Source organism: Streptopelia decaocto (genome assembly GCF_964273445.1).
Source record: "Streptopelia decaocto genome assembly, chromosome: 17".
Lineage (NCBI taxonomy): Eukaryota > Metazoa > Chordata > Aves > Columbiformes > Columbidae > Streptopelia > Streptopelia decaocto.
The window spans coordinates 11,255,098-11,273,964 of NC_138672.1; the positions used below are offsets into that span (position 1 = coordinate 11,255,098).

Sequence of the window (18,867 nt, forward strand, 5' to 3'; positions counted from 1 at the left end):
GAACTCTCCCGGCTCCCCCGGCCGTGTGGTCCCTCTCCAGCTGGGGTTGTTTTCTCTCCCTCCATTCTTTGCATCCAACTGGTTCTCTGTTACATCCCTAGTGTTTAGGGCACGTCAAATGTGTCAGAGTTTTTGCTGATTATGATGACAGTAAATGCTGATTTTAAAGGCAGCCTTCCCTCCTTGTTGTATCCTTGTTGTATCCTTCCCTCCTTCCATCCGCAGAGTGGGCTTGTGCGGCACTTCACACGGCTGAGCACAGGGGAGGGTGGTGTGGTCGCGGTGCAGGGGACAGGATGGGAACAGGGGACAGGAGAGCGCAGGTGCCCATCTGCTGCTTCCCATTCCCACCACGCTGCGCTCCCTGGTCTCAGCACAGCACGTGCTGGCCCGCGGGTATTTACGCGCTGTCGGGAACGGCGGCTCTGGAGCAGCTCTATGCTGCTCAGAAGCGCGAGGTGTGGATGCAGCGTTGGCTCCAGGTACCAGAGTCAGCCAAGCAGCATCTCCAGCTGCTGGCGCTGGGGACAACCAGGGTGTGGGGCACTTCCCGGCACTGAAATACGTACAGACAGGTCATCAAACCTGTGGCAGAGCTCCGTGCTTTGCTGTGGTTTGCTCCCTGCATGGCGCCTGGCACGCCGGGACGCTTGGCCACTGTGACCACCAAGGGCTATGTGAAAAATCCGGAGTCTAAGCTAATTGCCCATAAACATTGTCATCCCTGAGCTCACTTGCAAAACACACTCAGAGTCGCTATGGCAATTCCCAGCAACACTATGAACCAGATCTTGACTCACCAAAGCCTTGAAACACACCAGAGCAGCCATCAGGCTCCCGCAGCCGCAGTGTCCCCGTCCCGCCCAGGGCAGGTGACACTTGGGAGAGACACCGTGGGCAGCGCTGCGTGCCGGGGCCACGCGCTGCTCTGCTGCCAGGAGAACGGGGGCACCAGCAAGGAGAGTTAGAAAGACCGTCAAAAAAGACAAAGTCTGCCTTTTTAACTGAACTGCAAAATTTATTACAGTGGTTTGCTCCTGCCAGGGAAGCTGGTAACCTCCTGCCTGGGAATGCAGGGTGGGGAGCGGGAAGGGGAGGGATGAGAGGGAGAAGAGGATGTGAGAGTCACAGAGAGAGAGACACTTAAGGACACTTTTCATTTTCTGAAAATAAAATATCTTTTACCTCCAAAACCATTTTCTCCAGTTCTTTAAGTTCACAAAAAGAAGGTGAAACTGAACCACAAACTTCAGGAGGAAAATGCACAAACATGTTGAAAAGCAGAGACAAACATGCTCTTCTGCATCTAACAAGCTTCCCATAGTCCGTGCGGCTCCAGGCGCAGCGTCTGCAGCTCCTCAAGGCACCAGCTCTGCGCAGAATGAGGAGCAAACGCCGGCGGTGGAGAACAGCCCACCCAAGCCCAGGCACGCGGGGCCGTGCGGGGCTGCCCAGCGGGGCAGCGGGAGGGGAGAGCGCGAGACGGAGAGAAAGCAGCAGGGACAGTTCAGCGTGTCCCCGCTCAGGGGACTGCACCCCCAGCACTGCCCTGTCGTGTCTGTGAGCCCCTGCTCCACAATGGGCAAGGAACCTCCAGCACTTTGCTTGTGTCTTCAGCACAGCATTTGCTGTCACCTGGGGACACGCAGAGCACGACAGGGATCCAGGGGCTCAGCCCAACCCGGCACGAAGCACAGAGCGATTCTTATTATTCCACCCATGCGCTCACGCAGGTAAATGCAGGAGGGGGCTGCAAAGCTCCCGCAAGCCCCTGGGCACATGCTGGCATGGGAGCAGCTTTGGGGTCTTTGCAGCCTGGACCTGCTGCTGCGGCACAGGCCAGACACTGCGCCACCCTCCTGCTCTGCCACCAGCACCCGTGGGCAGGAGGGGACCGAGTCCATCCCGGGTCCCGTGCTGCTCTGTGGGCCCTGCCTGGGTACAGCTGATGGCTGGAGCGAGGCAGGACCTGCACTGCCTGGGGACACCACCTTGGGGCCACCCTGTCCTCGCACTTCAGGTACCAGCTCGAGTCACAGTGCTGATGCCACCTGCAAAGCTTTCCAGCTGCAGGGACGTTGTGCTGGCAGGGCCATGGCCCAAATTGTCCCAGGACAGTCCCCTGTTCCCGATACCACAACTCTTACAGCCTCTGCAGCAAAGCTTTGTCATCCCACAGACAGGCTGAACATGGACACCGTGGGCGATGGGCACTGCGGCTGCCGCAGGCTGCAAAGCCATGGCTGCTGCCTCCAACACCAGAAAGCGCTGAGCAAACGAACCTCAGCTGAGGGCTCAGCACTGCCCGTCCCTGCCTGCCCTCACCTGGCCGGGCAGCAGCGGGATGCAGAGCAGGCAACACCCAGCACGTGCTCCTCGGGGACCTGGCACGGCTGTGTGGTGCCATCATCCCCAGCCCCCGTCTTCTGCCTCCGTGACAGTGCCTGGGGACACCCCAACTGCTGCAAAACCACCACCTGGGGGGTTCACCTCACCTTTCCCCTGCCCTGTGCACGAGGAGCCCTGAGACATGGGGCAGGGTTGGGCGAGCGATGGCAGCGGTGGAGAAACGGCTGGCAGGGGCAGCAGGAGAGGAGCATAAACAGAAGAAAAGCCATGACAGGCTTTACCCTTCCTTCGTGCTGCAGAGCCGGGTCAGGCAGGCGACAGGTCGGGCACTGCGTGTGCAGAGGAGCAGGGGCAGCGCTGCCGATGGGGCAGTCTGGCACCTGAGTGCACGGCCCCCCAGCCATCAACCGTCCTTACTGTGTAGTAAAATAAACCATCTGGACTTTTCCAATAGTACAGGTTAAATAGCATCACTGAGAGAGGCGGGTTGGAGAGGCGGCCCTGGCCCGCCAGCCCCGGGCACGCGTCCTGCCTCACCGCGCTGCTGGCGGCCGCGCTCAAGTCCGCTTGGCGTGCAGCATCTCGATGAGGAGGTTGTTGCAGGGCACCTCCCCGCTCAGGTGCTTGTGGTACAGGTACTCCTCCGCCTGCATGCTCAGCGCCCGCACCTCTGCCAGCCGCAGCAGCAGCTGCCGGAACTTGTCGGTGGCGTGGGGGTAGTGGCAGACGGTGTACTCCAGCAGCGCCGCGTTGGCCGTCTCCTGAGCTTCCTTAACCAGCGCGTGGTTCTGCAGGTACTTCACGTCTGCAAGGGAGGAGGAGGATGGTGAAATGGTGCCAAACTCATGTGTCTGCCCTACCTGCTGCAATGGGTGCACTCACACTTCTGTGTCAGCACCCCTTGTGCATGAAAACGCAGTGCAGGAGGGGTCCCACTCCGCTTCTCTGCCCAGCCACAACTTCCCATACCCATCCTGCCTCCCAGCTCTCCCTCAGTGCTGAAGACACATGCCCAAACCCCCTGGCAGCGGTAGGGCAGGTGCACCCACATCCTCACTGCCCAGGAAGCTGCAAAGCCAAAACATGGTACTGGCTGCACCCACACGCATGGAGCCACTGCCATCAGCCCCCTCTAATTCCTGAAGGTCGAGGAAGCGGCTGAATTAATTCCCCGATAAACCTCGTCTTTCCAATGTGGCAACCAGGCTTACCAGCCTGGAAACCCTAATCCTCTGCACCTTGCCAGAGCTGCAGCAGCTCTCCCGTAATCCCGCTGCCAGCCCTGCCCCCGCAGGCAGCAGCACCCGGGCACCGGCAGGACCGGCAGCCAAGAGGCCACTGCAGCCCAGGTGGCAACACATGGCAGAGCCGGGCGCGCACAGCCCAGGGCAGGGTTTGTCCTGGGGACCATGGCCCGGGCTGCTGCGCTGGGGTTCCTCTGGGCTTTTGGGGCAGCCTGAGCGGGGTCTGTGCCCCAAGGATGCTGCTCCGCTCGGGCAGAGCCCGGGGGGCTGCGGGACCCCCAGGAGGCGCAGCCACTGGCCATGCCCATGGCCGGGCCGGGCGCTGTGTGGCGCAGGTGTGAAGTGCTGCAGGTCGTGCCAAGACGCACTTTATCAGATCACCCTTCCCTTTGCACTCCGGTGGCACATTTGCTCCCATTGTGGCCATCTCCCTTCTACCCAGGTTGTTATGAAATCTCTTTATCTGCATAAGGTTATTGTGCATGTCATTAAAGAAAAGAAGTTATATTGATAAATGTCAAATCTATCCCCTGAGTTGGCTCAACAATAGCTAGTTCTACTCGATGAACTCACCTGGTTCTCTGAAAGACCCTATTCACTGTTTAATTGAATATTTGAATAATCTTTTCATTCCTGCAAGGAATAAAGAATGTTGTCCAAATAACATTGACTCACTTCATTTAGAGACACTGCAGCAGTTGCAAAGACTGTCCTGTGACAAAGCCTCCCATCACACATACAGATATGCCTGGGATTATTTCTATGCCCTCAAGTGTTCTTCCTATTCACAGCTCCTTTTGTTTGGGAGAAGCTGCTGATAAATTGCAAACGCTTAAGGGAATGTGGGCTATAAAAGCCTCTCTTCCTCCCCTCCCCAAGAGTAGCTGCTTCATGAATGTAAGTCATGAAATCGAATGATAGGTCAATCCATTAAGGCTCTATTAAGCCCTTCTGTAGAACAAAGCTAACCTGTGCCGTCCTCATAAATATTGCTATTTTGAGAAGCCCTAATTTTAATTAAATCTCTTTACCTGCTCAGGAGAGAAATCTATTTAGAACTCAAATGGCAGCTCTTGTGAGCGGGGCTTGGCTTTGATTGTGTTGTGGCAGAGTGGTAAATGTGGAAATTCTCTTGTTAAAGGCAATTACATCCTGCACATAATACACAATCCCATCCTCTACAGCTGAGCCTGCGAAGGGCAAATTACTCCAAGTGAGCTCTGCAATATGGAGAGAAAAAGTTGGATTTGGGGCAAAATGATGTATGGGAAGATACAGTGACTTGATTCCACGTCCTCCCTGAAAGCCACTGCTCTGGCGAAGCGGAACCTCAGCGGCACTTGGCAGAGCAGCCGCCGGTGCTGGGCCCACGCTGCTCCTGCTCTGGTGCCGCGGGCGCCGTGGGGCAGCACGGGGGTGCCGGCCCTCCCGGTGCTGCAGAAGGTCCTGGCTGGGGCGTGAGCCCCACCGGCTCCCTTATCGCGCAGCCTGGGCACTGTTTGTGCCACACCTTATCACTGTTTGAGCAGCACTGTCGTATCTAATATCTCTGGATTTCAAAACAGCTCCAGAGGCAAGGAAAGCTGCGGGAGGAGAAGCCGCAGGTGCAGGAGGGGCGGGCAGCATGGCCCCCGCGCCCGAGACACCCACCCTGCCTGGCCCCAGGGCACAGAGCCGCTGGCAGGAGCAGAAGCGCAGAAGTGCAGAAGTGCAGGCCCAGATGGAGGCATCTGGACAGGCACAGGGATGGTGTCAGAAATGGATGGGGACGGGGCTGGGGACAGTGCTGCCATGAGCTGGGCTCAGCGTCACAGCTCAGCATCAGCACCCCAGTGACACAAGCACAAGTTTTCCTGGGGAAATGCCGGTTCCTGCCCTGTCCGGTGTGTACAATTAGCAGCGGCCATGGAGGTGTGTGAAGTGAAGCAGCCGTGGCAGCAGCGGTGCGAGCCGCGAGCACGGCGGCCAGCTGAGCCCCTCGCACACCCCAGCGCCGCACTCGAACCGCAATGGGAGATCTCCTGCCGGGACAGGGCTGAGGGGAAGGTGTCAGCACCAGTAATGAAGGCAGATGGGCACCCTGTGGTCCCCGTGGTGCTCAGTACTGTCTGAGGCCACGCTGCAACACCGAGGGCTGAGATGGCTCCGGTGGGACTCTAACAGGCATCTCTGCCTTGGAGCAGTGCTCATGGGCAAAGAGGAGCAGCCCTGGCCACGGTGCATGGGGAGATGCTGCCCTCAGGAGCAGCGGCATGGCCAGGGCAGGATCTGGGGCAGGATTGGGGCAGGATCGGGGCAGGATCAGGGCAGGATCGGGGCAGGATCAGGGCAGGATTGGGGCAGGATCGGGGCAGGATCAGGGCAGGATCGGGGCAGGATCAGGGCAGGATCGGGGCAGGATTGGGGCAGGATCGGGGCAGAGCCACTGCGCCGTCCTGGGGCCATTGTGGGCTCTGGCAGCAGTGCTTGCAGCTCCCGTGTATTTTGTCTGGGTGAGCTGGCACCGTGTGAACCCGCCGCCTTGGCCCAACCGCAGGCCCCAGGCTGAGCCTAATCAGAGCCACAGGCAGCTCCTGCCCGCCGGGCACGGGCCCGCTGACGCAAATCCCAGGAGATACGGCCGTCCCCGACGCTGCCTCTGTCAACACGCCTGTTTTGCTGCAGCTGTATCAGCCGGTTGTTTCCCTGCCTAGTGCGACAGGCGAGTGACCAAAACAGGCACCGCTCACCCAAGGGGTTGGCAACATCCCCCACAGCTGGGGGCAGAGCCTGGCCCCGCAGCAGGAGACGTTTCAGAGCCCCAGCGAAGTGTGGGAATCAGCAGGTCCAGCCCTCACTCCTGGCTCCTCATTGAAAGCCCCTTGGTCCCCCATCAGTGCAGCAGCCAGCACAGCCTGGGCTGCGCCTGCTCCCTCCAGCTGCGCTCCTGCCACCCGAGACCCCATGGCAGCGCGTCTGTGACCCCCAAATGCGGCCATCCCTCGTCCCGGGGCTCCCCACAGCAGCACTCACCGAGGCTGAAGAGGATGAGGAACTTGAGGCAGACGAATTCCTGCTGGTCCACCTGGAGTGAGTGCAAGTGCAGGACGAGCTCCTGCGCCCGCAGCACCAGTGAGTTCAGGATGGAGCCGGCCTGGGCCGCGATGGTCGACATGTCCACCTGTGGGGAAAGGGGCAACATCAGCCAGTGTCACCCTGGCCCCCCCAGACCCACTGCAGGAGACTCCATGCAAAGCAGGAGCCATGCACCAGCCACTGCACCCACTGAGAATTAGGGGCTGAAGGGTGAAATGGGAACCCCTTTTATCCAGCCCCACTTAAAGCAGGGGAGCCCTTTGCAGAGTGCTGGCTTCATGGGCACCCACATCTCTAAAAATTGTCCCTGGGGAGGGAAGGGGCCCCTTCTCACACTCAGCTCTGCAAAGGCAGTTGTGACTGTTGGTCTTTCCACAAGAAACAGTTTTTGCCAAAAGCAGAAGCCGGACAGTGGGTTGGGATGGGATCATGTGCACAAGCAGTCTTGAAGTGCAGCAAAAACAAGCCAGCCCCCAGCACTGGGCTGGCCACGCTTGGGCAGAATTAAAACAAAAGTCACCCCCATGCTCCCTCCAGCCCCCCCAGCGCAGCTGCAGCCGCCGCCGCGGTGTGCAAGGGCAGCGCTCACCTCCTGGCCGGTGACGAGCAGCACGCTGTGCTCCTTGCCGTGCTGCAGCTGCCGGTAGACGTGGTCGAACACCAGCAGCTCGCTCCAGCAGTTCTGCAGCAGCTTCATCTGGTCGCCCACCTGAAAGAGTCGGAGCCGCCGCTGATCCCCGGCGCGTGGGGCACGGCCGGGGCTGCCCGGGCTGCGGCCGCTCCCTCTTGTTTGCAGCCGGCAGGACAGGGCTGGGCTGTCCCCATCCCCACGCCATCCCTGCAGCCCCAGCTCTGGGTTCGAGGGCCAGCTCCACACTCCAGCCCGGCAGCAGCGACAGCTCAAACTCACATCAGCCGCTGCAGCACGTTGACACATTCGCACTGGACCTGGACAGGACCCACACCAAGCTGTGTCTCACTTGGAGCACAATAGAGTTTCTAGCAGTCAAAAAATAACTTATGTTCACTGCTCACGTGCCCAGAAGTAGAGCAGCAAGTCCTGCCACCACTGCTGTTACGTGAAGCAGAGTGCGGATGAGCAATGCCTTGGCATGGATACAGCACCAGCACCATGTGTTGGAGATGTGACATAACTCTGCCCCCCCTTTAGGGCCCCAGGTGACCTGATCTATGGAGACCTGCCCAGCCCAGCTCTACTTGCAGCCCATCACAGGAGCACATGGGGAGTGTGGGGTCATCACCTGCTTCTCCTCCAGTCCCCTCAGGTGGGCAGGGAGAGCTGGAGCTACACCCCGGTAAGGAGGACCCTGTGCAGGCCCGACTTGGAAGCAGCTCGGCACGTTTCGGTGGCATTTGCTGGCACTTATCAGCATGAGTTTTCCCCCATTGGGCACAACATCCTCAAACCACGCACAAATCTTTAACAAAATGACTGCTGGCCGCATCCCGGGGCGGGAGGGAACGTGCAGCTGCTGCACAAAGGCCCTGTGTCTGCAGGCGGCCCCTCTGGATACTTTCAAATGAAAGAGGCCAGCATCCCCCCTGTCCCCCCTGCCCGGGACAGCAGGGCGCGGGGGGGCACGGAGCAGCAGGGCTGTGGGGGAGCTGCCGGCTCCGGGCATCGCTGCGCCCTGCAGCTGCCACCAGCCCCTGCCCACGCACCAGCACGCATGTGATCACCAGCACCTTCGCACGTGTGCCAGCGTGTTTGTGCAGACACAGGTATAAACATCCACGCCTGTGCTTTCAAAGAAATGCCTGCAAATGCCCCTGCTATTATTTAGCTCAGCCCAGGACACAAACCGCAAGGACCTCCAAAGGTCTCGCAGGAAGCAGGTGGGCTGCAGGCAGCACTGGTCCCGGCAGGATAAGCTGCCAGAGCTAACGGATGAGTTTGGCAAAACCAAGAGCCACGCCAGGGCTCCAAGCCCAGACTTGGGGGTGCTGCCACCCCAAGAGCAGGCAAGAGGCAGCGCAGGCAGCTGTGTCCCCCACCGCCCCGCTGACAGCCACCACGGGTCACCGGCTTCGACCCCTCCTCACGGCTGCCCGAGGGACGCCAGCTCCTTCCTGCAAAGAGCTGAACCCCCACCCGGCCGGAGCTCCCCTCCCCTGCACGGCTGCTGCGGGGCAAGGGCCGGGGCTCTCGGCAGCACCTCCCTGCAGAGCAGCAGAAGAGCTCCGCAGTGCCATTGTGCTCGCTGCCTTTGATGGAAGGAAGACAGATGCAGTATCACAGGACTGGATAATACCCTCGTTTTGCTGAAGAGTCTGCAATAAACCAGCACTGGGAGATTGCAAAAGGAATAGAAGTCAGATGAGAAAGAGCTTTATGGTCTCGGAGCCCGGCGCTCCCTGGAGCCGCCAGGGTTTGTTTCCCCAGTGCGGTGGGTGGGCAGTCCCGGAGGCGCAGCAGCGCGGGGAGGGAGACGCGGCGCAGGGGCAGCGACGGCGGCCGGAGCTGCAGAGCCCACTCCTGCCCCATGGCACCAAACCTGCCCGTGGCGAGGTGCGCTGGAGCTCCAAGGCCGGGCTCACCACCACATCGCCCAAAGCAGGAAAGGAACCACAGTGCATGGCTCAGCGGCGCAGGCCAGGAGGTTCCCATTCAGCTGCTGAACAAAGCAGTGGGGAAAAGCTTGTTCTGTATCAAAACAAAATGGAGATTTTCTACATCTGTGATTACATCCGCCCCGAGCTCCTCTGCTGCGGCTGAGTCTTGGCTTTGTTTTGGAAGCTCCTTCCTGTGCCTCATTCCTGAGCGCAATGAGCTCCGGAAGGGAAAGACTGAAGCTTTTGCACTGAAAATGGTTTTAAAAAATTCAGCTTTTCCAAAAAGAAGCATTTCAACATGCCATGGTATATGGGGACATGGTTGGGAGTGTGATGGGGTGGGCTGGGGGCTCTGGGGCCGGGCAGGGCTCAGGGACATCTCCAGGGTCCCCAGCCCTGCCTGCAGCCCAGCACCAAGCTGGTGTCCCCGCGGCCCAGGCTGGGTGGCAGCGAGCATCCCCTGGCCCCGCTCCGGCAGCGGCTCCAGCGCCAGGGTCCCGCCGGGTCACCTCCTGTGCCCAGCGCCAGCCTGGCCGCCGGGGAGGAGCGGGGGGTTAATGGCCACCACTCAGAGCCCATCAGCCCTCCCAGCCAGACGGCACACACGCACTCTTGCCTTTAAAAGTTAAGCAAAGGATCTTCCTCTTTTAATGTCAAGGCTTTTCAGTGGAGTGCTTTATCAAGGGCCTGATGCAAGCTGTCTTTAAGAGGCAATTTTTTTAAAGCAAACATTTAACCCATTCACAAAACACAGCAGCGAAATGCTCCCTGTGCGGGGAGAGCTCCCCTCTGCCACCCGGCCACCAAAAGTGCCTTTGCTGCTGACGGGCTGTGCCCCACAGAAAAGCGCGTTTCCCCGCAGCAAAGGGGCTGGGACCAAGGGACGGGGCAGGCCAGACGTGCCAAACCCCACAGGGACGGTGCAGATCTTAGCCCAGAGATGCGCTCCGGCCTCCTCCCAGATCACTGGTGCAGGATCTGCCCCAGCAGCTCCCGCACACGGCTCACACCAGCACCCTGAGCTGCAGCCCCAGCAGTGACTGGGTGTGAGCAGGACCCATCACCTTGGCTACCGAGAAGTGAGAAAGCAGATTACCATCCGCCAGCCACCTGCAATCAAAACCCCACACAAGCCTGAGGTGTTAACGGTCAATGCAAGCCCTCATCCCCCTGCCCAGATACCACTGCGATGGGCATCCTAAAGCAACAAACCATCACGACCAGCGGGGCATGGCCAGGATCTCCTCTCCCTGCTGGCAGAGCACGTTGCTGTGGCCCTGGGTGCTGTTTTTTGCTGGGGCTCACAGGCTGCGAGGCTGCATGAGCATCGTGGCTCTGAGCCCGTGCCCAGAGAGCAGGCAGGGCTGTGCCAGCGCAACACGAGCCGGCAGGGAAAGCCCTCACATTTCCCCCAGTGCATGGGATGCTAAACATTGCTGCAGCGTCTGCAACCAGAAGGAGATTTTCAATCTGCCAAAAACGCCCTGGCTGTTGGCCAAGAGATGGGGTCAAGATGACCCACACATGCGAAAGGCAGAGAAGCAACCGGCTACAAATCGGCTTCATCGTGGCTGCGAGATTTCTAACAAGATGGCAGGGAGAGCAGCCCAGCAGGCGTTTCTCCGTCTGTGGGAGCGGTGCTGCCCTCGGCCAGCCCCCCACCCGCACTTGCCCAGGGCTGGGGGGGTTGGCCCCGTCCCCACGGCGAGGAGGGCTGAGGAGGGGCTCGGTGTCAGCCCGTCACCCCGTGCCCACGCTGTGCCCCTCACCGGCAAGAGGGACCCACCGCACACCCAGCCCAGTCCGGCCTTCAGGCTGAAACTGGGGCAATTAGTTTAACATTCCCTGGCTGCTCATCCCAATCTAGAGTTCACCGCACCCCTGTGCGCACGATATTTAGATGTACGTACGGCAGTAACATCTCTATACACCAGGCACTGCAAGATACCTCCATACAAACCTAACCAACTCAGGCACAATACGAGCGTGCAAGTGTGTACGTATATGCACATCTCTCTGTCCGTCTCTCTCCATATATATATAAAAAAATTACATCTGAAAGGACAAAGTTGCCTGAGACTCACAACCCAACAAAATATATTTCACCCCCGGCCCATATTTTTCTTCCTGAAGAGATGCTGCAAATCTTCCCTCAGTCCTGACACATCTCATCTAGACTCAGTTAAAGTTCGTATTTATGGGCGTCAGCGCTGACCTCTTCCACCTCCGCCCGCGCGGCCTCGCGCCGCGGCTGCCTGGCCGGCCCTCGATAAACAAGCAGGGCCCCAAATCCCCCTCTGCCGCGCGGCATTATTAGTCTTGCCTCCGAAGGCCAGCGCAGTCCGTAATTCTCTGCCTGGTGACACGAGATGAACGCTGCGACATCAGTCTCCCCGGCAGATTGGCATGGGGACCCTCGTTTGTCAGTGGCAGACTGACAGAATTACTGGCCCTTAAATGAAACGATATATCTGGGAAGTTAAATCTGTTTTCAATCTGACTGCCCCGCGCCTGCGGGCAGACGCGGCGTGTGAGCCGATGTCAAGAGGCCATTAGCCCATCTCCCCCCTCCTTCCGCGGGCACAGCAGCGGAGCCGGGGGGGCTCTCCCCAGCACCTCCACCCTGCCAGGAGGAGATGGCAAAGCACCCAGCCTGGTGTGAGAACGGGAATGGGCATGAGCATGGGGACAGGAATGGCAATGACCTGCCAGCTCTGGGGGGCACCTGCTCCCGCTGTCCCTGGGCAGGGAGCAGAGGCTCATCCTGGTCAGGCATGAGCCAGCGGGTCCCCATGTCCCCGAGGGTTTCTCCCTCCTCCCCAGGCTCCCTGTGAGGCCAGGGAGAAACCAGCTGGCTGCAGAACAGCCCTGAGGCAGGAGCACAGGCGTGCTGGGGACTGTTCAGGCAGGGGATGCCGTGCATGGGGTATCTGCCTGCACCCCCACGGAGCTGCCTGCACCCCCACGGAGCTGCCTGCACCCCCACGGAACTGCCTGCACCAGGGTCATCGAGCTCTGGGATCACGACCTCATGCCGTGCTAGGGGGCTTTAGGGCAAAGCCACAAACTCTGCGCTAGCAGGAGTTCGTTTACCACCCCAGCAGCTCTTCACTTTTCTCTGCCGGGCAGGAGCAGGAACGGGGTTTCAGGAGCTGCAGATCGGCTCCTGCTGTCCCACAGCTTCTCTCCGTGTGCCCAAGGGAAGCCACCACCTCGCACCAAAGAGGCCGTGCCGTGCCGGGGCTGTGACAGGCAGCCCTGGGATGTCAGCGACAGACCCAGCTGAGCTCCTGTCCCTGGGGCACCATGTCGCGTGTCCTGGGCACATCAGGGGACATGCCCTGCTGCCCGCAGGACGCCGCTGCCTGTGCCCAGGTGAAGCCGCTGGCACTGCCATCCCCCCAGAGCCCCACGGGAGGAGACGCACACGCCAACACGGATTCACATGGAAACGGCCTATTTTGGTGGCACAATCAGGCTGACAATGGAGTTACAAGGCTACGTGGCAATGCAGCCGGCAGCTGAATTTACACTGTTTACAATATCTCCTGCAAAACAACAACCACCCTGTTCCCAAAATCCAGGCTGGACACTGATATGATTGAAATGAGCCTGACCCACCCCCACAATGCCGTTTCCTGACACTGTTCTGGCAGCCATGGGCTATTTTGAGCCACGAGGCTCTGCCACCCTGGGTCCCATGGCACCCTGTGGGTGGGCATGGGAAGAGTTTGGTCCTGCGGGGACATGGTCCCCACGGCTCGCAGGAGGAAGGGGATTTTGGCCAGAGCCAGGTAGCACAGCCTCACACACAGAGCACAGGAAGGCACCTGGGTCTCCCAGCCACCCTGGGACATGGCTCTTTGGGTTTTGGCCACATTGCAAAATTTTGTCCTGTTTTTGCACCAGTTTGGGATCTTAGGTCAGCCCAGGACAGAAATGGAAAACAACTGAAAGTTTGGCAAGGTTGGCAGAATGGCAGAGGCTGTCTTACCTCTGCTAAGCCACCCCTTGGCCCTACTAAGTATTTGGGGGGATTTACTAGATGGGATGGCCTGGCAGAACGGGGCTCAGCACCACGTCCCCCGGCCAGGCACGCTCATGTGCTCCTGGCAGCAGAAGTGGCTCCGGAGGAGACCTGGTGGTGTCCCCTGCCCTGGCTGCCTGGTGCTAATAGGCACCCACCTGACCGCATCGATTTTCCTCCTAAAGGCAGAGGAGAGAATTGTCTCAACTATAATTCCTCAACGTTACATTTTTCAATTATATCTTGAGCTTGACACCACAGTCACTCTGCCGGCGATTGCCTCCACACCTGCCCCCGCCGTGATGAATCTGAAATCATTAGCCCCACGGCAACAGCGGGGATCGCTCCAGGCCTGTCACACGGGGAGCCGGAGCGGGACGGGGACACCCCGGCAGGTCTGCAGCACGGGCAGCCCCAGGCTCGTGCCCACGGACATTTCCGCTTCCCCACGGCACTTCAGGCCCAGTCTTGCCTGTCATAGCATCCTGTCCTCATGGCATTTCAGCCCCAATCCTACCTGCCTCCCACCACCCGCACAGTGCAGCATCCCTCCTCCCTGCCCTCTCTCCTACCTCCAGCTCCTTAAAGAAGATGCAGCTCCGTGCCCACTCCACGATGGAGAAGAGGGTCTGGTCAGCCATCTTGCACATGAGGCCAAAGGTGCTGAGCTTCTCGTGCCGGCCCTTGCCCTGCTCTTGCTGCAGGCAGCCCAGGATCCGCGCCTTCACCTGCGCCTCGTCGGGCTCCAGCTGCAGCAGCTTCAGGATGACGTCGGGGATGTCAGGGGGGGAGCTGCTGGGGTAGGTCTCTGGGTACACGTAGGCTGGTGCAGACTCGTGTGCGTTTGTGTAGTGGTCCGGGTACTCAGACTTGATGGTGCGGTTGGGGAAGGAGGGGTAGTGGTAGCTGCCGAGCGGTACGTGGCTGGGCACCGTCATTCCCAGGGAGGGCGTCCCGTAGGGGCTGCGCTCGTAGTCGACGGGCGTCAGGGCAGCAGGGTTGGGCGGCAAGGTCTTGGACATGGCGTGGATGCTGTGGATGGTGGAGGACAGGCTGTAGTCGTTCTGCACCGGGGACATGATCTGAGGCACGGTCTCCAGCTTGAAGCCATTGGCACGGATCAGAGCTTTCTTCTGCTGCTTTAAGGCACGGTCCCGCTTGTACATGGGTCCAAACTTGTTCCTCCCTCCGCGCATCCTGTCGGCACGCACGGCTGGGGGCAGAGAGAGGGCAGGGGCTGCAGTAAACCTGCGTGGAGGGAGACCAGTGCTTCCACGTGACACAGAGAACAAGACAGGGGCAAATCTGGGGGCCAAATGGAGCTGAGGGGCATGGGGGAGACCTTCCGAGAAAGCCACTGGCAGAACTGTGCCCACCCCAGCCCAGCTGTGCACACCAGGGACATGGCATGGCAGGTTCAGGTGCCTGTCCCTGGCTCTTGACTTGCTGGTGTAAACCTCAGCATCTCCGGGCATTGCAGGAAAGGAAGAGACATTTGGCTTTAACTCCGAAATGGGCTGGGGATAAAGCGGCTTTCATCCTTCGCTGGCTGGGGGACAGCCCGTGAAGCCTGGGCAAATGGTGGGGCTTGACACCAACTTTCATTTTTACAACCCCTGACTGTGATCGAGCCCCAGGGGCCCAGGTTCACCCGCAGCCAGGCTGCAGCAGTGCTCTGGTCCAGCCGGGCACACCGCACCCCGCGGCACGGCTGTGCCAGCCTTCAGGCAGGAGCCTGCCTGTCCCTACGGGTATCAGCCACTGCCTGTCCCTACGGGTATCAGCCACAGCCGAGAGGCTCTGCTGGAGCATCCTGCTGGTGGAGTCATTCTGACGGCCCCATCGCAATCTCACGGCTGTAGCAAAGCAGATGTTCCCTCTGAGCCCCCGAAGAAACCCAAGAATGTGTCAGAGCACGAGGGAGCAGGTGCTTCTCTGCAGCAGGAGCTTGTCCCTCTGCGCCGCCCCGCTGCCCTCCCTTGGAGGAGCTTCAGCGAGCCGGGAGCTGGTCGGCCGTGCAGAGGGATGGAGGAGCACGCCAGCAGCACAGCCCGCACACTTTGCATCAAAGGGAAACAACCTTCTGCTAGTTTGTGTCCCCCCCGACAGCAGGCGAGTCTTGCTTTTGTGTCTCAGCTGTTACCTCTGCCTCCCTTTCGCCTCCTCATCCTGCGGCCGCTGAAGCGCAGCCAGCCCCCCGAGGGCCGGGACGCCTCCCAAACTCTCCTCAGGCAGGCTGGAAACGCGGAGCGTTGGCCGGGAGCAGCAGCATTTCCAGGGCGAGCAGGAATGTGCTCCCAGGGGAGCCGCCCTGCGCTTCCTCCCTCATTCTTTATTCATGAAAACAGCATCTCGCTGGGAGCAGGGCAGCCAGAGACATCCTCTGAGGTGGGGGTGCCGCGGCCCCCCTTTCGGCGAGCCTGCCCGCACACCTCTGGGCAGCAGACAGCTGCCCCGGGGCAGCTCCTACCGGGACACGGCGGGACGGCTGCAGCCAGCGTGTGTGCGAACCCCTTCTGGGACCCCCGGCACAGACCCCTCCCGCAGCCCGAGCTGGCACCGGCGGGTCTGGCACACCCTGGCAACGCCAGAGCACACGGGCAGCCCATCTCCCGCCCGCTCTAAGTGACGTGCTGGCACCGCCGCTCGAGGCCGGGCTGGGCAGCGCTGCCCTCCCCAGCCAGGCTTCACCGCAGCGTCTCTTCAGGCACTTCAAGGGGGGCCCGTGTCAACACTGTCCCCAAATTCAGTCCTCTTGGGCTTACTTTTGTCCTGTGGAGCTGGAGGCTCAACTTCAAATTCCCTACCCAAGAATAAGAGGAACCAGGAAAGGTGGGCTCTGTTTTTTACCACAGAAGAGCAGGTCTCTGCTGAGGAGCTAACAGCCGGAAAATAAAAATTCACAGTCACTACTCTTAGGGGCTATGGGACAAAACGAGCTTCACAGCGAGCAAAACTGCTGAAAATATACAGAGACTGTGCCTGTCACCCCGGGAGTCACCCCAGGCACTGCCCCTCCCTGCCCCCGGAGCCCCCGGCCCCTGCCCAGTGCCCCAGCCCTCCTGCAGCAGCGGCCAAAACTGCCAGAGCACACATGGACTGATCCAGGGCACCAGTAACTCCAGTCCAGGGAAGAAAGCGAAACTGGGAACGGTTTGGAGATGGGGCTGGAAGTCAGCCCACGCCGGGATTTTGCAGGGGCTGATTTGCAGCTCGTTGTTGTGTCTCACTCCCGCTCCCCTGCCCGCAGGCTCTCACCCCGCTGTGCGGTACACACGGTACTTTCTGATTAACCCGCACTCTGCCCTGAGCACAGTGAGCCCAACCAGGTGAGGGGGCTCAGCCCCACCGACACATCTGGCCGCTTTTATCTGCTGCAAAATGTAAACGATTTCAGGGGAGAAGAGGTGCGGGGGCAGCTGACTGTGGCAGAGGGGAGCTCCTTTCCGTGTCTGCTTTTGCTTTGCAGCCACTTGCCAGCAATCTGTCCCCCTGAATGTATTTTGGTGGCCTGTGCTAAGTGTTGCAGAAACCACAACACACGACTTGGGCATGTTGGGGTCCAACTCTGATATCTCAATTGGGATCGACTTGTCTGACATGAGTGAGGTGGCAGCCATGGGGCTGTAATTGCACTCCCTGAGAGTCAGGCAGCCAAGAAATCTGTTATACTAAATGTCACCAACAGAAAAAAATGTAATTCGTGGTAGATCTGCAGCAGTTTTATTGCGAGCCCCGTTATTTTTAACGTTTTCCTTAAGTCTCAGCTTCTGAAATTATGTGCTTAAGGAAAACAATAATTTCTACGCTATTTCCCAACCATTCTGCCAGCAAAGAAAATCCTGGAAAGTTGAAACCGCACCAGCCAAAAACCCGCGGGGACACGAAACAAAAACAAGAAAAGGAAAAGCAGGAGGCGACGCGAAAAAACGAATTTGTTTTAAACTTGAGATAGAAAAACGGAATCGAAGCGGCCGCGGGAATTAGCGGCGCGGGGACGCGGCGGCAGCGGCGGGGCCGGCGCGATCGCCACCGGGGGAACCGCGCAACCCGCGCGACCCGCGCAGTCCCGGCCGCCGCCCCCGGCCCCGGCCGCGCCCCCGGCCGTGCCCTGCCCTACCTTCCAGGCGCATCCCCACCGTGAGGCACTTCTGGAAGCGGCAGTAGGGGCAGCGCTTGCGCTGGGTCTTGTCGATCTTGCAGTTCTGGCTCTCGGTGCAGGTGTAGTGCTTGTTGTTCTGCACCGTCCGCTTGAAGAAGCCCTGCGGCGGCGGCGATGCGTCGAGCACCGGCACCGGCATTCCGGCACCCGTCCCGCCGCCCCCCGCCGCGCTCGGGGCTCCCGTCGCTGCCGCGTTCCCGTCCCGCCGCCGAGCGCGAATTCGCCGCTAACGAAACCGGGCGAGAAGCGGTCCGGGGGTGGCCCCCCTGCCCCGGCTCCTGCACGGCCCCCTCCCCGCTCCCCGCACAGCCCCGGCCCCCGCTCCCCGCACAGCCCCGCTCCCCGCACAGCCTCGCTCTCCGCACGGTCCCGGCTATAGCTCCCGCACAGCCCCGCTCCATGCACAGCGCCGGTCCCCGCACAGCCCCAGCCGCGTTTCCCGGTCCCCGCACAGCCCCGGCCCCGCACGCCCCGGCCGGCTCCTACCTTGCAGCTCTCGCAGGTGAGCAGCCCGTAGTGGTACCCGGAGACCTTGTCCCCACAGACCGGACATAGCTCGTCCAGGTCCTCATCATAGGAATAGTCCATCCCCTCCAGCGGCCCTGCTGCGGGACAAGCCAATGGGTCAGCGGGACGGGGCGGGCGGGGGACGGGGACAGCGGCCCCGAGCCCCTGCGCTGGGTGTGGAGCGGGAGCGCGGCGCGGCAGAGACCGAGCGGCAGGTGCCGGAGCCCTTTATAGCGCCTGGAAGAGCATCTCCATGTTGGTGCGGGCGGGCGGCCAGCCCCCCGGGGGCTGGGAACCTCCTCTGGGGAGAGCGGGCGGCTCACAGCGCCGGGGACGGGGTGGGGGCGGAGGGACCAGCCTGCCCGGGGACACGAGGACACGGGGCCGGGGCCGCGCTCCGTCCTGCTGCCAGCCAGCTGCCTGCGGGGAGGTGCTCACAGAGCCCTGAGAAACCTGCGTGAGACGCGCTGGGGTGTGTGGCACCTCCTGACACCTCCTCTGGGACCACTGCTAGTAAGGTGACAGTTTGGACCTATTGCCAGTCACCCTGTGCCAACCGTGTCCTGGTCTGCCTGTCAGACAGAGGTTGCTCACCACCAGTATTTAATTCGTTGCTTCACATTCAGGGATTCTTAACGAAATGTTCCATGACGCCAGCAGACTGGCACAGGAGCATCCATGCTCCCGGCACGTCCTGTTCATCAGGACACTCCCAGGCCGGCTGCCCATGCGCCGTGGCCCAGGCCCTCGGCCATGGGGAGCTCGAGGCTCTGGCTCCAACTCAGGCACTGGAGCTGAACTCGTCCCAGCAGCTGGGCCACCCACTCTTACCAGGAGCCCCTTTGTAGCCGGTGCAGACAGAGCCTGTCCCAGCAAGGGCAGCAGCCGCTGGTCCACACGGCTCATTCCAAACATCTCATCCCGCACAG

General features: G+C 60.5%; 1 protein-coding gene across 1 annotated transcript; it reads right to left on the bottom strand.

Moving 5' to 3' along the window:
• Positions 1 to 2,906: 2,906 nt before the first annotated feature.
• On the bottom strand, positions 2,907 to 18,019 carry NR5A1 (nuclear receptor subfamily 5 group A member 1; the record flags this gene model as incomplete). The annotated part of the gene is made up of 6 exons (XM_082067860.1): positions 2,907 to 3,154; positions 6,606 to 6,753; positions 7,258 to 7,377; positions 13,842 to 14,482; positions 17,390 to 17,531; positions 17,918 to 18,019. The coding sequence occupies 6 exons, from the start codon at positions 18,017 to 18,019 to the stop codon at positions 2,907 to 2,909; spliced, it is 1,401 nt and encodes a 466-aa protein (XP_081923986.1).
• Between the last annotated feature and the right edge of the window lie 848 nt (positions 18,020 to 18,867).